This window comes from Stigmatopora argus, chromosome 3 (assembly GCF_051989625.1).
Source record: "Stigmatopora argus isolate UIUO_Sarg chromosome 3, RoL_Sarg_1.0, whole genome shotgun sequence".
Lineage (NCBI taxonomy): Eukaryota > Metazoa > Chordata > Actinopteri > Syngnathiformes > Syngnathidae > Stigmatopora > Stigmatopora argus.
Window position 1 is genome coordinate 19439854 of NC_135389.1, and position 19875 is coordinate 19459728.

General features: G+C 42.0%; 2 protein-coding genes across 7 annotated transcripts in view; both read left to right on the top strand.

Moving 5' to 3' along the window:
* Positions 1 to 37: 37 nt before the first annotated feature.
* LOC144071095 (guanine nucleotide-binding protein G(i) subunit alpha-1) lies at positions 38 to 10868 on the top strand. The gene is made up of 9 exons (XM_077595907.1): positions 38 to 531; positions 4663 to 4705; positions 6099 to 6240; positions 7448 to 7605; positions 7701 to 7829; positions 8426 to 8555; positions 8624 to 8777; positions 8859 to 9051; positions 9905 to 10868. The coding sequence occupies exons 1-8, from the start codon at positions 414 to 416 to the stop codon at positions 9047 to 9049; spliced, it is 1065 nt and encodes a 354-aa protein (XP_077452033.1). The 5' UTR covers positions 38 to 413; the 3' UTR covers positions 9050 to 9051; positions 9905 to 10868.
* A 4445-nt stretch (positions 10869 to 15313) lies between these two features.
* Positions 15314 to 19875, top strand: part of magi2b (membrane associated guanylate kinase, WW and PDZ domain containing 2b) — a 99992-nt gene continuing 95430 nt past the window's right edge. For all 6 annotated transcript variants that reach the window (XM_077597432.1, XM_077597427.1, XM_077597429.1 and 3 more), the window contains exons 1-2: positions 15314 to 15445; positions 15609 to 16057. In XM_077597432.1, the coding sequence (XP_077453558.1) occupies positions 15760 to 16057 (298 nt within the window). In that variant the 5' untranslated portion in view covers positions 15314 to 15445; positions 15609 to 15759. The remainder of the gene's footprint in view (positions 15446 to 15608; positions 16058 to 19875) is intronic.

The following is a 19875-nucleotide window of genomic DNA, read 5'->3' on the forward strand; positions in this document are numbered from 1 at the left end:
GTTTGGATCGGGTTGAACCTCTCTGCACATGCGCATAAAACGTTTACATTGCGAGCAGAACCGGAAGCTGCTAATTTTAATACAGTACAAGGCTGACTTCGATTAGTCATTCCGTTTTAAGCAGGATAAAACAACAAATCCCCGAGCCAGGAAGTTGACAAAAACAACAAATTTGTCGTGGTTTAGCCGCGTAATCGGTATCTAGAAGAAAAGGGCGTTCTCGTGGTTCAGTCCCAATCGTAAACCCACCCCGATTCTCCCCCTCCCTTACCCTCCTCCTCCCATTACTGGATGCTAGCTCGGTGTTAGCCGTTGCATGTCGTATAGCACTCCCCGTAAAAAGTTGTGTTTCGTCCATTTTTACCCCAAAATCATCGACTCGGAGGAGACCAGACTGCGGCAAAGGGAACAAAATGGGATGTACTCTGAGCACGGACGACAAAGCAGCGCAGGAGCGCAGCAAAATGATCGACAGGAACCTCCGGGACGACGGAGAGAAAGCTGCCCGGGAGGTGAAGCTGTTGCTGCTCGGTGAGAGAAAGATGGATGGGCCGGTCGGGGCGAGAAGGGGATCTTCCCCAAGCCAACACCCAAGCCTTGCATTGTACTCGTTTATTCAAATCCCAGTTCATTTCTATTTATTTTTTTGCCGTTTTTTTGTATTCAATGACACGACAGGAAAAGCTGCGTTTTTTGAGCTTCTATTGAACTTTGACGAAACAACAAGTGGAGACATTTTGTCGTTTAGTGTTGAATGGCGAGGGTTCTCGTCGCGCAGAAAAGTTTAACGCGTTATTTGTTGTTTTTTCTTCCTTCGCTAACTCAATTTTGGTATCTATTAAGACGGTTAAAACGCGTCTGCCGTTGAGGATTAACACCACTTTGGACAGCCGCTGCCGCCCAACACTGGCTTTAAATCGCTAAGCTAATTTAGCAATTAGCTTCTTAACGCTAGCCGACTCAGCGTCACCAGTTCGGATTAGTTAGCCGACTGAGATTTAAAACAAAAAACGTACAAACGCAGAGCGCAACTTCCCCTTGTATTTTTTATTAAAAATAATTAATTGTTATATCAGGTTGGTGAGGTCACAGTTTCCAATGAATTGTAATCATCTGACTTAATCTTGTTGTCTTTGCCGGATCAAGCCGAATAAACAATTGTGGCGGCGTTTGGTTCAATTTGAAGAACTCTTGTCAGTATTTCCGCTCATTATCAACATTTGCTCTTTCTCACGGGGAAATCGTTTCATCAGACCTATTTCGAGAACCGTTTTGCCCTGCTACTATGTAGTAAACTGACCTCACTGTATCGTGTATTAACATTTTAACCCATTCACTCCCAATGGCATCGAATGGTTTCGTTCCAGTGCCATTGACGGCGATAGACGTCGAATCCATTTCCCTCTAAAACCTCCTAGTCCAAATGGATTGGACGTCTATCGCCGTCAAGGGCAGCCAATGTAACGTAAAGATGAGACGGCACGTCAACTTTACATTTCTGAGAATCTTAATGCATTTTCCATGTGTTTTTTGGGGCTACTGTGTGTTACCTCTACATTCTCTACACTTTGTAAATTGTTAATTCTTGTTTGTCAATATATATATGCCTTACATCAGATCAGACTAGGCTGCACATCACACCCCAGTCCTGATAAGGGCTTCCTCTATTTGGTCTGAATGGTTTGATGATGCATTCAAAGATAGTCAGTCTGAGTCAATTATTCGTAAAACAGAAAATCCCACACATCAGAAGCCAAGCGTAGATATATCTTTTCGATTTGAAGCAGATTAGAAATGTTTGCACATCTTTATTGGTTGTTTCACTTCAAACTTTGGTTGTAATGGCATATCATTAGATTTGCTTCACATTTAGCTGTCCTCGCTAACAAGGATCGCCATTATGGTGTAAATAGTGTGAGCCATTCAGACTTGTGTATTCGGGAACAAAGAATTCGGGAATTTGTTTTGGAATTCAATTCCTTATCCAATTGATTTTGTTTAGGCTGTGTGTGTGTGTGTGGTCGTAGTTCATTTCAACATTCTTTTTGGCCTTGACTGAAGTCAAACCGCGACATACACAAGAATTACAATGTTATTTTACTCCTTTTTAGTAGCATATAATCACAAATAAAAATTTAATTCATGAAGGCATATTCAATTAAAAGTTAGATAAAAATTGCGCTAGACTAGCATTAGCATATCCGGTAGTCCAGTATTAAGTTCTTGTGTTAGCATAGTGTTTGGGGCTGAACAGAGTCGATGGTATACTATTATTAAAACTATTATTAAAACTATTTGTAAATATTGATTTCAAATGAATTTGGATGCAGGTCTCGTATGGGATTTTATCAGATTATACTAATGAACCTAATTCGACGTCCAGCATTAAAGTGACTTAATATTTTTCTGGCTGGAAGATGGCGGCCAACGCCTGCCGTCTCGGACAGAAACGGATGTATAAGCGGTTGCTAGGCAACCTGCGTCATCTGACTGACGGCGAAATGTGCAGCAATTACGGACGGGGGACACGGGAAGAGAGCGAAGCGCACGCCTCCACAGCGAGACCCGTTCTTGAATTGATCATGTTTGCTTTCCGCCGTCCAAAGGCGTGCTCAATTCCCTGCGCTGGTGAAGATGTGTGGGCTCGAGTGCTCTTCTTTTGCATGCCTTTGATGCAATAATGGCACGTACTATGTATTGCTTCAATAGCCGGATTTCCATTTATTGCTTGTGAAGTTTTTGTTTTTTGGGGCTATCCAACAATACAGCCATACATTAAGTGGGTTTTTGCGAAATGTTGTGAAGTGCAGACAAATTGCGTTTAAATATTTGGTTCATGAATAAATCCGATGTCACAAATGAGGCTCTTTTGATGGTGCTCGATTCCTTTGAAAATGATGTCATCGGGACCGATTTAGGATCACGTGACCTCTCGTTTTGCAATAAACGTATGTTGATTTAATGTTACGTTGACATTTTGGGAAATGAGCACGTCTGCGCGTTTACTCTGCACCCCATTGGCAGGCATCTGTCAACAAAGTCCCCGTTGCTATAGTCAACGCGCAAGCTGAAATAAATCCTCTACAGAGATTTGAATGCTTCGTATTTCGGTCCGTGCGGATGGCGTTGGATATGTTTTACATTTTACGCTCCCTCCTCCTGTCCGCAATGATAAATCTCAGATCACCGAAGTCCTGACTGAGGATAAGCTATATGGAAAATAAATACATAGATTTTTTTTTATGTTTAATGTGTGAACTGCACTTTGACCAGTCAAAACCGTTAGCACAGCACTGATTGGATCTTACTACATACAGTATTTTTATTTAACGTGAGTCACCTAATTTTGAAGATCTGCCGTTCTCAAGTCACGGTTTGTTAACTTGTAAAGGAGTTAAAAAAAAAAAGCAGATCCAATTTTTTTTCCCGGCATTATAGCCATATTAAAAAGGTGTTTAGTGCCATAAAGTCATCAGAGATTATATTTATGTAAATCAGTTCTGCAGGACAAAAGGTTGCAAAAAAGGCTTGTTTTGTTTTACATAAATTTAAAAAAATGGTCATTCAAAGTGATAAATTGAGCGGTTTTGGTTGCGATTTTAATTTTTGGGCTATTGATAGACATTCCGAACGTCTGAAAATTACACGATTGGATCGCAGATGAAAAAAAAAGGTTGCAAAAAATTGTTTACATGTTTTGTTTTACATAAAAAAAGTGATGAATTGAGCATACTAATTTTGATGTAATTCTTTTTTTATATCGATACATTCCGATCCTCTGAAAATTGCACGATCAGACCACAAATAATACCTCACGTATACCCATAAATTCACAAAACAGTGCAATAAAATAAACATTTCTCACTCATTGATTTATTTATTTTTCAAAAATGGGAAGTTCTGTAAATTTACAGGCATTTCATCCGACCCGACTTAAAGAGTTAAAATGTTCTGCCAAGTTCTCAGTCATCTGCTCATTGATGATGTCTCCTCACCAGGGAGCACGTTGTAGTCCCAGCAGAGAGAAGGTAATTAAAATGTTGTCTTCTCCCCTGTAAACATGCGTGGATCTCGTGGGGAATTACCAGAGGCCAGTGGTTGTTGTACGATAGTGACTAGGATGCGCCTCGTAGGGGTCGCTGCCATCGTGTACGGCCGCCAAAGACTTCCTTCAAGGCGCGAAAATGCTCAAACGGGACCTAATTATCATTTCTCACTTTACTGGCGAGTCTTTCCTGCATTAAATAGAAACCCCGGAGACGCTTGAGCCCTTTGTAATCCCATTGACACCAGGGTCTAGTTGATTAATCCAATTGCGCTGAAATGCGGCTCAACGGCGGATCGAGTCGCATCTATAATAAGATTCCGTTTGCGCAGATTGGAAGAAGTGCGGCTCCGTTTGCGCATTTGCCGTCGCTCACGCGGCTTTCGTCGGAACGGCGTTGCTGGAATGATTGTGGGAAAAAAATGGTTAAAAATGACTGTCTTTTTGGCTCGTCTAAAGGTTTGAGAATCTCTAAAGTACGGCTGGGGAGTACCCCAAACAAGAATGTTTTTGTTTTTTCATCCAACTGTTTAAAAGTGAAAACCACACTTTTTTCAGTGATGCAAATAGCTCGACTGTGATATAATTTATTCCCATTTTTTTTGTATCTCCTTCAGGGGCTGGTGAGTCTGGGAAAAGTACCATTGTCAAACAGATGAAGTAAGTCAACACACACTGGAAACCCAATTTCGATTTATTTGTTCTTTTTTTCTTATAACTAACCAAAATGAATTTGCATATGTTATTGTCCAAGTCGCACTCGTGAATTATTCAATCAGTTTAGAGAACCCGATATGCGATTTACTTTAGCTCAGGTGTGTCAAACCGGTCTTCAAAGGCCCGCAATAGGTGCAGGTTTTCATTCCAACTCAACAATACCGTTTGCAAATGTAATCAGTTCATTAAATTCACGTGCTACTTATTTTAGAAGACACCTGATTGGTTAAAATGTCGGCACTGGATCGGTTGGAACAAAGACCAGGACCCACTGCGGCCCCTTGGTGGGTTCGGTTTGACACATGTGCTTTAGCTTGTTAACAGAGGAGAGACCAAAAGGAAGAAATCCATAAATGTTGTTAATAAATGATCATTTAACTGTTTTTGCTAACAGAAAGTGGTTAGATTTTCTTATTGCCCGCGTGAGTCTCAGTGAACCGAAATGTGCTGAGATATCTTGAACACAAAAAAATTCATGACATGAAATTAAAAAAAACTTCCTGAAAAATATCTTAACAAACATCTTACATTTTTAGCTACCGTATTTTCTGCGCTACAAGGCACACCAGATTATAAAAGTAGTAGTAGTAGTAGTCCAAATCGGGTTCGTTTGCGGACCGCATTAACGTCAACTCGATTTCACCTGGGCCAGTCTATTTTAGATATAATATTATTATTATTTTTTAATTGGATTAAAATCCCTAAATATTCAGTTTTTATAGATCTAAAACTGTTTCTTTATATATATTTTTAGATTTGACAAAATGATTTATGAACTAAAAACACAGAAAAATTGATTAAAAAATGACAATGATTGATTTAAAAGGGGGAAAATCAGGAAATTTAATATACATCTATACTTTTCATTTTAATTTGATCCTAAAACAGAAAGTCGGCACTCATGATTTACTTTCCCGGGCCACACATAATGATGCGGCGGGTCAGATTTGGCCCCCGGGCCGCCACTTTGACACATGTGAACTAGTGTGAGTGTTCTTATAATCAGGTGCACTCTATCGTGTAGAAATGACCGTATTTAGAATTTTGAAACAGTTGTCCAATTCACTTTCCAAGAGATTTATAAGAGTTTCATAAGTATGGCAGAAAAAAAGTACTCTGAAATTCTTGCCACATATTAAAATCTCAAACCAAAAAGGCTCGTGCGCAAAATACGGCAATTTTATATTTGTACTTGAAAAGTCATTCCACGAAAGAGACACGGATTCCAACGCTACGAAAACGGTGTTCGCCGAAATGATTTTTGAAAAAAGGGGTCCAGCGATAACGAAACGGGGAAGACGATTGTTAATAATGGAGTTCTCGTAATGTGTGCCAGGATCATCCACGAGGCGGGCTACTCAGAGGAGGAGTGTAAGCAGTACAAGGCGGTTGTCTACAGCAACACCATTCAGTCCATCATCGCCATCATCAGAGCCATGGGACGCCTCAAGATCGACTTTGCCGACTCGGCCAGAGCGGTGAGTGTTGGCCCACGTTCAAATCGCCAGAGTCAAATGACAGTAACGCCCGTTTTAATGATGGGGGGGGGGGGAACACCACGCCTGCCCCACCTGCGACAGGCTCCGCAAAACTGACTCGAACACAGAAAGCTCTGTGAACTATTTAGAAAAGTGCTAATCAGTGACTATGTCTGTCTGACTTTCTATTTCTGTACTTATCATTCACACCACGAGGAGCACAGCCTTGAGGGAGAATTACATAATACCGCATTTAACAATGGAAGAGGCAAATGCTTGAAGTCAAGTTCTCATTTTGGAAAGTCATTTCATCATATAAACTCTTTTCATCTCCTTGATCACTTTATTCCTTATTCTGGGGCCCTCTTTAATGTATTGTACAAGAAGAGTTGGAAATCCACAAATGGTTTGATTTATTCGGTTCATTTATATTTGACTTGTAAGACGGTCGAACCTTTCAAGGCATCTTATGAAAACTCAGGAAATGTGTGTCATCTTAAATATTTCCGTGCTCTTGACGATGGCAAAATATTGCCTGGCACGGCTTCTAAAATGAAGATTCTTTTTGTGTTTAAAACACTTTTATTTGGTCCTTCGATCAAGGTCTTCTCAATACAAAACAAATCAATATATCAATCAATTTATATTGACACCATTAGACCAAAAGAGCTCAATTAATGCCATTGGGTGACCATGTTTATTTGCTATATAACTATTTATCTAAAATACATTTTTGAAACTTTCTTCGCAACCTTATTTTGCTGCTGCAAAACCGTTTTGTAAAGTTTTTTGTTGTTGTTGGTTTGTTGAAATTCTGCTTTGGTAATGTTGCGATAGCTGTAACTCAAAATGGATGGACAAAAGAATTGCACAACATTTTCATATCGTTAATCCCCCCGCCCCCCCCCCCCCCCCCCCCCCCCAAAAAAAATATAAATACATTTCCTGGGTATAAGATCTGTGGAGTGTCAAAATCAGGTGACTCAGTCACGTGCAAATATATCTAATTGGGACATCACTAATTCAAAGTGTACATTCAAGTTGGATACTAAGTTTGACTCTGTCTTGACAAAAAATGACTCACAGCTAAACTTAGCCACGGCCAGGCAAGTTTTCCACCTCCTTTTTTTACCTCGAAAGTTTACATGAAAAGCCACGCCAGGATTTACTTACGTGCAATACGATTTTTTTTCTTTCTGGGGATCAGGATGACGCGCGGCAGCTGTTCGTGTTGGCGGGCTCGGCCGAGGAGGGCTTCATGACCGGCGAGCTGGCCGGGGTCATCCAGCGGCTGTGGAAGGACGCGGGAGTGCAGGCGTGCTTCAGCCGCTCCCGAGAGTATCAACTCAACGACTCTGCGGCCTAGTGAGTCGTCGTACGACGTGGCGTGTCTCCAGAGCGGGGCGACGCCCACTTTCAAGCTAGTAACTGTTTTATTTTAAAAAAAATTCCCTCGACAGCTATCTGAATGACCTGGACAGAATATCACACGGCGCTTACGTGCCCACCCAGCAGGACGTGCTGAGGACCCGAGTGAAGACCACCGGCATCGTGGAGACACATTTCACCTTCAAGGAGCTCCACTTTAAGTGGGTGGTTTCAAGTTCACGTCACCTTTTTTTTCGTTCTCATCTCATTTTTGGAACCGCTTTATCCTCATTAGGCTCGTGGGGGTGCTGGAGCTTATCCCAGCTGACTCCGGCCGGGCCGGAGGCAGGGGACACCCTGAATCGGTGGCCAGCCGATCGCAGGGCACTAGGAGACGGACAGCCAATCATACCTAGGGGCAATTTAGAGTGTCCAATCAAAATGTTTTTGGAATGTGGGAGGAAACCAGATTACCCGGAGGAAACCCACGCAGGCCCGAGAACAGGCAAACTCCACACAGGTGGACATGACCTGGATTTGAACCTAGAGCTGTGAGACCGACTCGCTCTACCGGGCCGCCCCCTTTTTTAGTTTTCAGAAAAAAATGAATTCACTTTTTAAATCGAGAGCTGATTTTTTTTTTTTTTTCACTACAATCATATAGGACAGATGTCTCTATAAGTTTGCGGCCGATGGGACAGTATTTTGTGTTTCCCACTATGACCTGTAACTGTAGTATTAGTTAGTGTTGGCCCCACACCATTTGCAGTGGACAAGAAATAACGTGAATGCATTTTAAATGGATTGATCCGTCCAGAATGTTCGACGTCGGCGGCCAGAGGTCCGAGAGGAAGAAGTGGATCCACTGCTTCGAGGGCGTCACCGCCATCATCTTCTGCGTGGCTCTCAGCGACTACGACCTGGTGTTGGCCGAAGACGAGGAAATGGTAAGAGAAAAGAAAAAGCCCAAAGCAAAGAAAAAGAACTTGCTCATTCAACCTGGGCTCCTTCTCAGAACCGAATGCACGAGAGCATGAAGCTCTTCGACTCCATCTGCAACAACAAGTGGTTCACCGACACCTCCATCATCCTCTTCCTCAACAAGAAGGACCTGTTTGAGGAGAAGATCAAAAAGAGCCCCCTCACCATTTGCTACCCAGAATATGCAGGTGACGAAATAAAATCCCCCCGCGCGCGTTCGAGCCCGTGACCGTAAATGAGGCTTGAAAGATCACCGGCACCCCCCGCAGGCTCCAACACTTACGAGGAAGCGGCGGCCTACATCCAGTGTCAGTTTGAAGACCTGAACAAGAGGAAGGAGACCAAGGAGATCTACACCCACTTCACCTGCGCCACTGACACCAAGAATGTGCAGTTTGTGTTCGACGCCGTCACCGACGTCATCATCAAAAACAACCTGAAGGACTGCGGCCTTTTCTGAAGGTGAGCGAGTGTCCACAAAAAAAACATTATTATCTGAAGAGTTAACATTGGAATCATTTTCATCTGCTTAGCTCCTTTTTTAAAGGACATAGACTATATTTTTGGTAGATTTATATAGAGATTCTAAAATATGACAGCACTGCATCATTGGAAACATTCACATGGTGCGAGGAATAATTGATTTAAAAAAAAAATCAACATTCGTGCATATTCTCGTATGAATTTTACCGTATTTTCCGGACTATAGGCTCACTTTTTTTTAACCATAGTTTGCCTCAACTTAAACATGTTTATTTTCTCGCTCTAACCACCGATAGCCTGTTATTATTTATTTTTTAAATAGCTATAGTTATCTGAAAATCTTGAGTTAACAAATCCCTATTTAGCCTGCTGGTCTCCATTTGACTATTGTTACTGTGTTGTGTATTCTTTGGCAGGTGCGCCTTATAGTCTGAAAAATAGGGTAAACATTTTTTTTCTACCTTGCAAATTTGGGGCAATTACCGTATTTTCACAACTATAAGGCGCACCTACAAATCTTAAATTTTCTCCAAAATAGACAGGGCGCCTTATAATCCAGTGTGCTTTATATATGGGGGGGGGAAAGTGTCATTCATTGAGGGTGCGCCTTATAATGCGGTGCGCCTTATAGTCGTGAAAATACGGTACTTTTTTCTTTTTTTAAACTAAATAAGTATACATATTTTTATTTCCCCAATTCACCGACCGATTAAACACTTGTGAATGTCGTCCCTCTCAATGACATTTTTGTCTAATTTAAGATTTGATTTCTTTGTACCTAATACTAAGTTAATAGCGTCTAACTAACCAGACGACGGCGTTATCATTGCAGGCAGCTCGGCCGGGTGACCCAAGTCGACGAGCGTCTGGCCTTGGCAGACCCCCGCTGACAAATGTCACATTTGACGTCTTATTAACTTATGTTCATCTCTCAAAGATTTAACGGCGGCGTGTAAAACGAGAAACATTTTTGTGTAAAATATTTGTACAACTGTCTATGGCTGGGGTTTTTCAACCTTTTTAAAAAATGTGCTCCTTTGACCCATTTTTATTTTATTTTTATTTTTATTTTATTTTATATATATATATGAATAGGAGGATACTAGCTTTTTGGTTTCCTTTCAGCACGCCTTGGTTTGCTTTCAGTTGACTTAGATGTTAGCCTCATGTACTAGATGTGACCATCTAACTTGCATTCCATTTTCTTTTTAGACTTTTTCTTGTTTTCTTTTTCCAAGTTGGACCAATTCATTCCACAGGCCAAATTCCCATTGAATACTGTGAGAGCAATTTTAACCCTTTCAGCCCGTTTGCATGTGCGTTCCGAGACCAAAAGCCTGTGAACGTGCGAAAGAGAGAGGCCGCCCGCCGTGTTCACCAGCGAGCGAGCGAGCGAACGCGTGAGTCTGCACAATCTCAAAACAAAAGGGACTTTATTCCTCTACGTGTCATCCTCCTCTTTCAAAGTTGTATTTTTCTAAGCGGCCAAAAAAAGATGCTAACGACAAGCAACATTTATTTCCCATTGAAGGAAGGCACTTTGAAAGGAAGGAAGGATGAGTGGATTGTCTTTGTAGCACACAAGCGGAGAGGCGCACGGGTTTGGCAACCCACATATCTGGAATGGTTTCACGTTACATATCTCCCCCCCCCCACTCCCGACACACACACACTCCCAGCCTTCGGTTTTCCATCGGTTAGGGGGGAAAAACGCATCTGTGGACTAATGGCCGTGATATTTTTTTTTGCTAATAAAAGAGCTGCCGGGGTGAAACCGTGGCAGCTTATGCAACCAATGCTTCACTTTGATTTTTTTTGCCCGAAGAACTATTTACTTGAGCTGCTTAGTGGTAATTACAGGGGTTACTTGGAAAAAAATAGGCCAAGGGAGCATTTCAGGTTAATCGAGTTGCGTTCGAGGATGCTGGGATTTCCAAGTGTTCATCCGTTTGGGGTTACAATGACAGTTTTTGTTTATTTTTTTGCATCGTTTTTTTTTTTTTTCATTTGGGTGATGGAAAACCAGCAGCAGTGGGGTGCTAGAGCTCAGGTCTGTAAGACTGCTGGAAACCCCTCAGTTACCTTTTGGATCTCTCCCGTTTTTGCTTAGTTTTAAAGGACTGCTGCAAATGGTTTGCAACAGCTCGTTTTGTTTATAACTGTATAAATGATTGCTTTGCAGCGTATTTTTAATACATTTAAAATGAAAACGTAATGTTATGGCCATTTAATGAATGTGCCGTAACGGAATTAACCACTCCCCCCCCCAAAATGTTCATTTAAATTAGTTTTGTTTCCCCCTTTAATCCAAGTGGCGAAAGATTCAATCAATCATGATTTTGTATTTTTTTGCTGGTCTTTCATAAGAGGCTGAATGCCCAAATTCACATCAGACAATGAAACAATGGCAAGTCTGTCTGGCTCGTTGGACATTTTCCACTTGGGGCCTCAAGTCTGACCTTAAACAATAAAAGTCCATGGCAATCAGAAAAAAAAATAAACCATGAGCTTACTGAGCCCATTTTGGCCGCAGTTAATAAAACCTTGCTAACAAGGTAAAATTGATTGGAATACTTTGGGTAATGGTAGTCATAAAATAGTAGGTTTAAAGTGCAAGATTTTTAAAAAATATATATTTAATAGCAATTAAAAAGGCCCTGCACTTTAAAAAGTATTCCTTCAGAAAGCATTAACTTTTAAAGGTTAATTACACTATATTTAATGTACCCCATTTTTTAAAAGGTCTTTATCCCCTGTAAAATACACTGTATAACATTTTTCAGTTAACATATTAGTTAATTAAATAAAGTTTGATTACCACTCAAAGATATGTTATTTTGGCTGCGTGACAAGGGCTTATTCTGCCCCTGGTTGTCATGGTAACAGCATCTTTAATCCAATCAGTTTAGCCCCCAACCCAAAACCCAAGTAAACCAAACTGCGACAAGTGAATATTGAAAATGCCTTTTCATTTTTTGTACATTGAAAATTATAACGTTTACACAATTAACGAATGACACAATGTCTCCCTCCAGTGGCACAATAAAACATAACAATTTACCATTATAAAATGCCACACATTTACATAAGGAAATACCACTCCCTTGTTATGAATTCCAGCAATGCACACTTAGATGAGGGTTAGTAAATAGTCTCTGCTAATTAATTAAAAGACAACTGTGTTACTTTATCCTCTGCATAGGATTAATGAGTTGACAATTGGTCCATTTATTTTTCCATATGTCCCAGGTAAGAGAAAATAATCAAAGAAACGGGTCACGGTGGTACCAGTTGGGTCTGGCATGTGGCCTTGGTTTAAGTGCAGTGATCAGGCATTAAAAAAGGGGCCTATTTTTAGGGCAGCATTGTGTTATGTATAAAGCTAAATGCACAATCATTATGCTAATCCTATAATTCCTGCCAGGCAGATCAAAACGTGTGCGTATGACTTTTCTCAAAGCCAAGGTACGATTTAAGAAGAAGAAAAGGATGATGATAATGATGCGCTTCACAGAGCTACTGGCCTCAGAAAAAAAGGCTTTGACTTCAAGCACTCCCAAAAAAGGCCTCACTTATCATGTATGGCAAATATTAAGACACTTTAGGAAAACAGGATTAAGAAAAAGAAAAAAAACTACCCAAAACCTCTACCTACCCAATTTTGAACTGCCAGCCTTCCATATCTGAATGGATTGGATGTCTATTACTGTCAATGGCAGCTAACGAGTCCATACTTAAAAATAAGTACCGTATTTTCCGCACTATAAGCTAAAGTAATTTTCTGAAAAGCCGGCAGTGCTATGAAAGAATATCGGGTAATCCTTGTATGAAATTCCCTTTAGCACCATCTAGTTGATATAAAACAACCACTACTTCCATTACTACTACTACAGCGCCACCTAGTGGATGTATAAAAATCCCTACTACCACCACCACCACCACTATTACGACTGTGTCTTATAATCTTTGCACTTTATATCTGAAACAAATTTTACGGTAGGCCTTTCATTGAAGGTGCGCCTTATAGTGATGAAATTCTGATACATTTAAAAAAAAAATTTTTTTTTATATATATATATATATATATATATATATATATATATATATGTATATATATATATATTTACTGCCTTTATTGGCTTTTTCCAACCCTAACCCACAGTTTTTCTATGTGACAGAGAAGCCACAGCAGAAAACAACTTGGGCGTGCACCCCTGGGCAAGCGTGCGGGTGCACGAAACTAGGCGCTAAATCTGTGTAAGCTCTATTTGCGATTCCCCTGCTGTGTGAGCAGACGGCCAAACTCATTACTTTCCAAAGATGACACAAAGCAATATTAAAAAACTTGCAAGAAGGGGCTTTTGCAGTCCACCTTATGCTCAACCGGAAATTTCTCGTGTGCGGTCGATTGGTCGCCGGTCTTTTGGTCGCCGTTCTTTTGGTCGCCCTGACCGCAACAACGGGCGACCAAAAGACCGGCGACAAAACAAGGTAAAACAAGACAACACGGTCTACGCATCAATAAAAGCCAACAATGGCCATGAGCAGTTTCACTGAGCGAACGTGTGAGTGTAGAAGAGTTTGTATGTACATGCGTTGTCCCTTTAAGAAGCTAGTCAAGTCAGTCAGGGTCTTAACAAGTTCTCCAACAAAAAACAATAAAAGTCCGGGAAATTTTGAGCTTTTCTTTAGCCTAATAATTACTAGGGCATTAAGGATCACTAAATAGTCATTCACAGTTTGTATTTAGGGAATTTGAACAACGATTTAAATGGTAATTATCACTTACCTTCCGGGCGACCAAAAGACTGGCGACCAAAAGATCGGCGACCAAAAGACCGGCGACCAATCGACCGTGTACCAAATTTCTAGTCCATTTTAACAAGGACCAATACCACAATGCCTTTAATATCCACACTTCCTGAATCCCACAATGCACTAAACAACATGCTGATGTCATTTAAACGACTGATGAAGTACTAGAATTGCTGATTTCTACATGTGTTTGAGACTGGTCGCCCCAACACTTTAAACTGGCTGTCTGCTGTGCGTCCTGTCAAAAAAATGCCAGCGAACGGTTCGAAGCGACTCCAAATTTAGACGCGGCATGTTTGAGCTCCGACAGCTGATTGCTTCTCATCTTCTGATCTCATGTTATCGTTCGAATCTTCACGGAATGAAAGGAGCTCCGTCATTGGTGGGCAGCCAATCGCAGGGCACAAGGAGACAAACAACCATTCACCTAGGGGCAATTTAGAGTATCCAATCAGCCCATCATGCATGTTTTTGGAGTGTGGGAGGAAATCGGAGTACCCAGAGAAAACCCACGCAGGCCCGGGAAGAACATTCAAACTCCACACAAGAGGACCAACCTGGATTTGAACCCAGGACCCCAGAGCTGTGAGGCCAACGCGCTAACCACTCGCTCCATAATTGCATCATTGATTGCTAATTTCAACCATTTGAGTAAAAACGTGCGAGAAAGCTGATATTAAGGTTAACACCCAAATAGGAAAAAAAATGGATTGCATCTCTTGGCCCGTGCAATAAATATTACATGCAACCCTTACTTAGGCCACACAAGAGAGGTCGCCATTAAAAAGTCATGCCTACAAAAGGCTTTGCTATTTTGGTGTGCATCCTGATGTTGACGTTGGAATTTGTTGTGTAAATAGAGCTCGAGTAAACATGACAAGCACTGTCGGGAAGCAATGATTAATAATAAAAAAATCGCAATTGTCCGCTAATGACTGGCAACCACATGTATATTGTATGCATATTTATAATAAAGTGTATATTTTATTTCTTAATCATTCTCATTACATGTATTTAAAAATATGGAATTAGAAATATGGGAAAAAACAACAACAATGATTAATAATAACATCACAATTGTCTGGGTTAGGCTCCAGCGCCCCCCTGCGACTCTTGTGAAGATAAGCAGATTGTTCAAAATAAATAATTATTGCATTTTTTTTAATGACCAAAAAAATAGTCCCTTGTCATGTGGGTCTTAAGTGTCAACTTTTCAATAGGCATCAATAATAAGTGAATATGACAAAAGAATTTGGTGATCAGAAAAACAATGTAAAAAAAAAAAACCCAAAAGTGGTGTTTTTTTTGGGTTCCCCCCCACCCCTTCGGGGCCGGAGTGGAAGAGGCGCCCCTGGCAATCCGAACGGTGGGAGTGTTCTATATCCCCTCCCCTCGGCTTTTTTCGGCTCGGCTCGGCTCCGTTCGGCTCCTCATCCCTCCGCTCCACTCCCCTCCCCTCCCCTCTTCCGACGACCGAACCAGAACCATTCATCTCTCCCCTCCTTCGGCTTTCACATCCGGGTTACGCTCCAGTGTTTGTCTCCTGCGTCTTGTGCTTGTAAGTGGACCGTGGAGTCGTTTTTCCCCCCTCTCGCCAGCCCGAATCGGCGTGACGTGCGGCGGCCTCTCTCTCTCTCTCTTTCTCCCTCTCTCTCTCACTCTCTTTTTTTCCTCCCTCTCTCTCTCTCTCTCTCTCTCGGTCGACTCGTCGCCTCGCGCAGCGGACGCAGCTGCAGCCGTGATTAGGCCATCTCGCCCAGCTGCGGCGAGTCGCGCTGAGGCGGCCATGAGGCGCCGGTGTCGCTGGTAGCCAGTCAAGCGAGCCAGCGAGAAAGCAACCGAGTCCCCCCACCCCGCCCGCCCCTCGCAACCATGTCGAAAAGCCTGAAGAAAAAGAACCACTGGACCAACAAAGTCCACGAAGCGGTCCTCGGCCGCGGCAAGGACGGCGACCTGGGCTTCGAGCTGAAGGGGGGCGCCGAGCTGGGCCAGTTCCCCTACTTGGGCGAGGTGAAAACGGCCAAGGGGCTCGTCCACAGCGGCAAGCTGGCCGAAGACGAGCTGCTGCTGGAGGTCAACGACATGCCCGTGGCCGGCCTCACCAGCCGGGACGCGCTGGCCGTCATTAAGCACTGCAAGGACCCGGTTCGCTTCAAATGTGTCAAACAAGGTAAGCCAGCCGCTAGCCACCGCGTATATTTACTCCAATTGACGTGATGTGTGCGATTTTTTTGGGCTCATTTCCGCCTTTTGGGGGGAGTTTAAAGCAAAAAGAACGGATGCTAACTGGGTCTTTCTCCGTGGGTTCCAGGACCCCGGATCCAGTAGTAGTAGTAGTAATTGTAGTAGTAGGAACCGCGTTTGTGGGGAGCGGAGTCCGGAGGGGGCGTGTCCCTGCCTTCGGGTGGATGGATGAATATGATGGTATTTTTTGGGGGGGTTGAACAGACACTGACTGACTTTTTTTTTGTGTGGAAAGATGGACTGCCAGACTCGTAAAGATGTGTAATTAGCCAAGGGATTGGCTCTTATTGATTGTTTTTGCTGTAGTTAATGTGGCTTGAAGCAGAGAAATCCCAAATGTAACAAACAAACACTGCCAGAATGGAAAAAAAAAGAAATAAAATGAAAAACTCGCTCGCCAACACTGAGTCCGTTTCGGTGCCGTGGATGGCCAATTCGGCAATGATTGCTCGCTTGGATTGGACGTCTGTTGCCGTCAATGGGGTGGGAGGGTCAGGTTTAGGTTCCCCCAAGCGATTTCGGGCGAAAATCGACGTATCGTTTTTGAAAATGTAGCAATTTTAAGCGAAGTGACGGATGAATTTCCACTCTTGCTAATGTCTGAAGGATGGAATTATTTTTCATTTGAATCTGCTTTCCTAAATTGCCATAGTTTCGGATTGGTACTCAGGTGAAATATGTATAATCATAATTTGGAAGCTCTGTCATGGGAAATTTAGAAAAAATATTTCCCAAAAAAATAGCTCCCAAGTTGATCAGAACAATTACAAAAGAAACTATTTGGAACGTGTTGTTGACTTGAATAGTTTTGCGCAAAGTGAGGAATTTTCAGAACGGGGAAAACATTTTGCAACTCATTTCATGTGTCATTTGGTTGACAAATATTAAAGCCAGGAAAAGAAATACATGGTGTACTTTACGTGTAAACTTTGAAGCCCTTCAACCTTCACACAACTGCAACCACGTTGACACCAACTTCCTTCTTGACTGTCACTCAATAACGACAATTCCCGTTGTTTTGTCTGATGCGTGCAAACGCGACATAAAAGTACGTTTTAGTGTGGACGGCGGCGAAGATGTTTCCTCTACTGCAGCATGAAAGCAACATTCCGACAGCGTCTTGTTTTCTGGGACACCAGAAAAGCGCAAATCAAACACGCGGCCCGGTTATTTTTGGAGCCGGGCGAGGATTTGCCTTCCCGAGCTGTTTGCGACGCTCGCCTCCATCTGATTGATTATCCACTTGGAGCTGTTGACAGGCCTGCGGCGCAACAAGGGGTTAAATGCTAATGCATATCTTTCTCACACCGCTACATTTTCTCCTCCCTGGCGACGTCTTTGGGAATGGCCTCATCACGACATCGGTGATCTTCTTCTAGCGTGACCTCGCCATCCTGGATCGGCTCAGGAAATTCAGGAAAAGCAAAATTCCGCAAAATGCCGTATTTTTCCGACCAAGTCGCACCTGAGTATAAGTCGCGCTAGCTAAAGAATTCCCAATGAAGAAGTATTGTATATAAGTTGCACTTTTGGGAGGGGAATTTTTTATTTGATCAGAAACCAAGTCACAATCATAAAATGATTAACTGTCTAAATGGGCATTTGTTTACATAACAGTTTGTCAGATAACTAAATCCTAAAAAAATAAAATATACCAACATAACAGGCATAACCTAAAAAAACATAACAGGCTGTCGGTGGTCAGGTTAAAAAAAATGAATATTTAAGTCGCAGGCCCAACCCAAATATGAAAAAGTGTGACTTATAGTCCGGTAAATACGATTTCCCTACTCCCAAAAAATGCTTTATCATTTTCCATCCCTCAAAATTTGATATCAACTCTTTCAATTTCTCCATCAGTGGTCATTATTTTTGACAGCCCCTCCCAGTCACAATGAATTGGACGTCTGGCGCCGTAAATGGCCGCCAATTAGCTAACAGCTAAAATTCTGTTTTGCCGTCAAAATATACAAAATTTCCCTCTGAGTACTTTTCAGTACTATTGACAACCCTTCTTATGATTATATAACATTTAAAAAAAATACAACACCTCCAAACCCATTGACTAAATGAACTAGAATATTTATATTAGGCCAAATCGGGGACTTAAATGAAGTTTTTCTTTGCCAAAATGCTACTTTGATGTCCTTGAGCACAACAGCTCGTGTGTGTGTGTCGTATGTTTCACGCAATCTAACGCCGGCCTTGCGGAAATGGACCGATTATGATTAAGGCGCTAAATATAAAATAAATCTACGAGTGTCAAGGCTAAAACTTGTGTATCCAATCAAAAAACACATGACTTGACAGAAAAGGATCCCAATCATTTCCCCCCATATAGTCCGATCTCAAATATTTGCAATTCATTATATTTCACTGCCGGTCAAGTGGTTAGCGCGTCGGCCTCGCAGTTCTGGGCTCGCGGGTTCGATCCCAGGTCGGTCCTCAATGTGTGGAGTTTGTGTGTTAGTCTCCCTGGTCTTGTGTGGGTTTTCTTTGGGTATTCTGGTTGAAGCTAGCTGGTCGAACATGCTAAATTGCCCATAGCTACAATTGGTTGTCCTTTGTCTCCTGCACTCCGATTGGCTGAATGTATACATTCCACCAGTACGCTACAGATGGAGATGGTGCGAAGGAGCCGGCGAGAGCGAGAGCGAGAATGTTACGCCACCCGGGATATTTTTAACACTGCCGATGCTTATCTGTACGTCGGAGACGGATAAAAGAATTCATTTTAACATGGCAAAATTGGACGCAAAAGAGGGGTGGCCCAACTACGGTCGGAGGGCTTTCCGCCGTTTTTTTGTAGATGAGGTTTAATTCCACGTAAATTCAGGCAAAAGAGCCACCTGTCTCTTTGTTATGAAAATGTTCACACACTATTATAAATACAATCTTGGCTATTTGGGGTTTTTGTTATTCAGATTCAGGCCTTTCATTTAAAAAGGATCTTGCCTTTCTATTCTGGTCATCAAAATTGTGCAGTACAGTAGTTAGTATGTGTATGTAGATATACCATTTAAATTCTTTTTATTTGGGTTTTTCTTCTTATTGTATTGATTGACTATTAAAAAAAGCTAATGTTTCAGTTTTGAAATGAGCAAAAATAGCCACTTTCCCCCTCAAGAAATGTTGTTAAGTGTTCTTTAGATGTCAAAATAGCCAGGATTTGTAGCATTTATTTATTATTATTATTTATTGATGAACTATTTGTGCACTTCATGGTGTAGCTTTAAATCCCATTGTACATAAAAGCATTAAATTCAATTGAATTCACCATCTGCAATGACTCTCCATGACAAATTGGCCGTGGGCACATAGTTGATCATCAATCTGGAAAAGGATGACATAGTTGTCATTTATTCCAACAATGCAGGCAGGAGACCAACGACCAATCGTCTGTTTGTCTTAGTCGCGAGGACGTCAGGCAGCAGCCAATGAACATTGAGCTGGATATCAAGGATGTGAGCTTAAGGTTCAAACGGCTTTTCATATCTTTCCAAGGCCTGGTAGATGGACAGATGGGAGAGAAGGGAGGCCACCTTTCCCCTTTCCTCACCCCTCCCGCCTCCTCCTTTCACTCCGGTGAAGGCGACTCACCCCAAGAGAATCAGTGCGGAACACTCCGTCCCTCTCCCGGTATTAATAACCCACCAGCTATGATTTGATTTTGCCACAAAAAAAAAAGAAATAAATCCAAGCGTCGCGGCTCGGCCCGAGGGATCGAGCCCAGAATCTGAGACC

Coding starts and splice junctions, on each gene's coding strand:
- LOC144071095 (XM_077595907.1), top strand. CDS start 414: ATGGGATGTACTCTGAGCACGGACGACAAAGCAGCGCAGGAGCGCAGC. Junction 4,706..6,098: donor ACCATTGTCAAACAGATGAA/GTAAGTCAACAC, acceptor AATGTGTGCCAG/GATCATCCACGAGGCGGGCT. Junction 8,556..8,623: donor TGGCCGAAGACGAGGAAATG/GTAAGAGAAAAG, acceptor GCTCCTTCTCAG/AACCGAATGCACGAGAGCAT.